This window comes from Oratosquilla oratoria, unplaced genomic scaffold (genome assembly GCF_046742065.1).
Source record: "Oratosquilla oratoria isolate Oo_2021 unplaced genomic scaffold, ASM4674206v1 SCAFFOLD268, whole genome shotgun sequence".
Classification (NCBI taxonomy): domain Eukaryota; kingdom Metazoa; phylum Arthropoda; class Malacostraca; order Stomatopoda; family Squillidae; genus Oratosquilla; species Oratosquilla oratoria.
This window is the reverse complement of record NW_027467619.1, coordinates 32,501-35,993: the sequence shown is the minus strand read 5'-3', so window position 1 is coordinate 35,993 and position 3,493 is coordinate 32,501. Positions and strand designations below refer to the sequence as shown.

Sequence of the window (3,493 nt, the reverse complement as noted above, 5' to 3'; positions counted from 1 at the left end):
AATAGAGACATGATTACGACTTTAATGACCAAAAACATGATGCCTGTTCATGCGATTAATAAGTTTGATGGCCACTTAGACAAGTACTTTGAATTTATTAAAGATTTCGACATGTTAATTGATAGCAAGCATGTGTCAGATAATGAAAAGTTACAATACCTAAAACAATATACAGAGGGTAAACCACACAAGATAGTTAGAACGTGTTTACATTTAGATCCAAAAGAGGGTTACCAAAAGGCGAGAAGTGAATTAAACAAAAGATATGGAAATAAAGAACGGATTGCTTTAATGCACATAGATAAAGTTCTTGCTTGGCCTGAAATTAAGGAAGAGAATGTTGAGACATTAGATGACTTCATTGTCGAATTAAATTCATGTATAAGTGCTATATCGGGTATTCATTATGGAATTTCAGAATTACAAAATCTTAGGACTTTGCGTCAGTTAGTTGAGAAATTACCCAGAGACTTACAGGACAGATGGAGGAGATTAGTTGACGAGTTAGGTGAGAGTGGGATGTTAGTGGACATTAAAGAATTAGTCAGATTTTTAGAAAAAGAAGTAAGAATATTGAGTAACCCAACATTTGGGAGAAGTATTAAGGGAGGATTTAGAGATAAGAAAGTAGAATCGAACTCATGGAGTTCAAATAGAAAGATGAATTATAAGAAAGGTATAGAACCAAAAGATGGAAGGGTTCATGTCAATATGACACAGAAAACAAGACTTTCTTGTTGGTTATGTCAAGAAGAGCACGTTATTGATGTGTGTCCAGAATTAAGATGGTTAACTTATGAAGAGAAATTAAGCAAGGCTTACAGTTTAGAACTTTGTTTCAAGTGTTTAAGGAAAGGACATAAAGCGTCACAGTGTTGAGTGATTCGAACTTGTGAACAATGCGGTGGCTCACATCTTACAATTATGCATAAGTTGAGAAAGAATTCTATAACACAGAGATCCAGACTTTCTTGTTGGTTATGTCAGGAAGAGCATGTTATTGATGTGTGTCCAGAATTAAGATGGTTAACTTATGAAGAGAGGTTGAATAAAGCGTATAATTTAGAACTTTGTTTCAAGTGTTTAAGGAAAGGACAGAAAGCGTCACAGTGTAGAGTGATTCGAACTTGTGAACAATGCGGTGGTTCACATCTTACAATTATGCATAGGACGAATAAGAATTTCAAGGTTGAAAGAAGTAAAGAAGTAACGGCAAATCCAGTGGTCACTAATGAGGTTGATGATTCTAGAGTTCAAGTATTATCCAGTCAATTGAAGGATTCAGTAGGAGACACTACTGCTATCCCAGTTCAAGTAGAGTTAAATAGTAAGGTTGTTACTACCTGATGTTACCTTGGCAATGGTAGCTCAGTCACATTTTGTACTAAGAATTTATTGCAGAAACTTGGAATGACAGACGTGAACTATCAGTCAACTACGTTACAAGTTAGTACAATAGTAGGTACAAGAGGAATGTCTTGTCTTAATGTTGAAGGGATGTCAGTTTCTGACATAGAAGGAAATAACGAAATTAGATTACCACCTGTATTTGCAGTGAATAAACTTCCTCTCAATCAAGGTCATGGTATTAGAAAGAATGACATAGAGAAGTGGAAACATTTGATGAAACTAGAAGTTGATCACAGCCAAGGGGAAATAGAAACCATGATAGGTAGTAATGTCCCAGAGGCGTCTGAACCTTGGGAGGTTGTGCATGCAGAGAAAGTAGGAGATCCGTATGCTGTGAGAACACGTGTAGGATGTATAGTGTGTGGAAGAATAATAGACAATAATCATGAAGTTCCTGTGAATAAGATAAAGGTTGATGGTAATTATTTAGAAAGGAAATTGATTGAATCTTATAATAGAGAGTTTGTGGATTCATCACTGAATTCGGTAGAACCTAGCATGGAAGATAGAAGATGGTTACAATTTGTTGAGTCTGGGTGTAGGCAAATGACTAATGGAAAATATGAGATCCCTTTACCAATGATAGAGAAACCTAGGATAGTTCCTGATAGTGAACCTATGGTGGTCAAAAGACTTCAGCGGTTAAAGTGTAAATTCAAGGATGATGAATATTATAGGCAGTCTAAGCAATTTATGATCAATTTACTAGAGAAGGGGTACGCCGAGGAAGTACCTAAGTGTGAAGTGAGGAGTCAACAAGCATGGTATGTTCCACATTTTGGAGTGTGTCATCCTACAAAAAAAGATAAAGTACGTGTAGTATTTTATTGTGCAGCACGTGTAAATGATTTGTCCTTAAATGATTTGATGCGACAGGGACCTGATATAAGTAATCTTCTGTTAGGTGTCCTTTTGAGATTTAGATTAGGACTATATGCGTGTACTGCGGATATAGAAACTATGTATTATCAAGTTAAAGTACCTGAAGATGATAGAGATTATCTGCATTTCTTATGGTGGAAAGATGGACATATAGGAAGTGATATAGTTAAGCTACGGATGACTTCTCATCCATTTGGTGCTAGTTGCTCACCTAGTATTGCAAATTATGCTCTAAAACGAGTTGTACAAGATCACGGCAATCAGTTTCACAAATCAGTGAGTGAAATAGTTCTTAATAACTTCTATGTTGATGATCTGTTGGTGTCATCCGATGACATTATAAAAAAAAGCCAGAGTAAGTTGTATAATCTATTTAATCTTTCTCTACAAAATTGGGCACCATAAACGAAAATTAGCAATAGTCTATCACCCTACTCCACTTTTCATCCTGCTCTTTCTCTTCGTGCTCCTTCTCCTCTTTCTCTATTTCCTTCTCCTTTCCCCTCTCCTCCTATTCCTACTCCTCCTTCGCTTCCTCCTCCTTCGCCTTCTCCTCCTCTTTCTTCACCTTCTTTTCGTTCTCTTTTTCTTGTTCACAGACACAGACACACACAAGCAAGTACACATACACTACTGTCTAGCTTTGTTCAGCACTACCAAGTATAAGGTTATGTACTTGTGAAAGTGTCAAAAGACAACACGAAGCAATGCATCGAGCCAGGGAGTAAAGAGGAAGATGGAATAATGAGAGAGGTATTGGAGTGGCCTTTGCTTAAAGCGCTTTGACGCGATTGTATTACCTCTATCCGGGTTATCCTGTTTGGCGGACATGCAAGTGGCCTTTCGCTTCCAAAGTTGCAGTTTAACTTTTGTTTCATTTGTCCTGACTGTAAACAACATTAACCAGTTAAGAGATCAACTTTGCACGTCACGGGGCTACCTGTCTTTGTTAACCTTTGAGCTGTGATTTGCGAGGGCCTTCCTCTACCTGCTATCGGACGGTTTCGTTTACCTTAGATAGTCTCCCAGTCGACTTGTTGAAAGCTGGAATCTTTGTTCTCAGGCGAGACGATTTCGTACACCGTAGAGATGACCTCAAGTGCATAAAAGTGTCTTAGTTTAATAACGATAATGATAATAATGATGATAATAGTAACAATGATAATAATAATAATAATATTGATAATAATAGTTACAATGA

The 3,493-nt window shown here is 37.0% G+C and overlaps 1 protein-coding gene across 1 annotated transcript in view; it reads left to right on the top strand.

The window, feature by feature from the left end:
- Nucleotides 1-924: 924 nt before the first annotated feature.
- The window catches only part of LOC143023001 (uncharacterized), a 3,438-nt gene continuing 869 nt past the window's right edge, over nt 925-3,493 (top strand). The window contains exons 1-2 of the mRNA XM_076181439.1: nt 925-1,327; nt 1,580-2,647. Coding sequence (XP_076037554.1) covers nt 925-1,327; nt 1,580-2,647 — 1,471 coding nt within the window. The remainder of the gene's footprint in view (nt 1,328-1,579; nt 2,648-3,493) is intronic.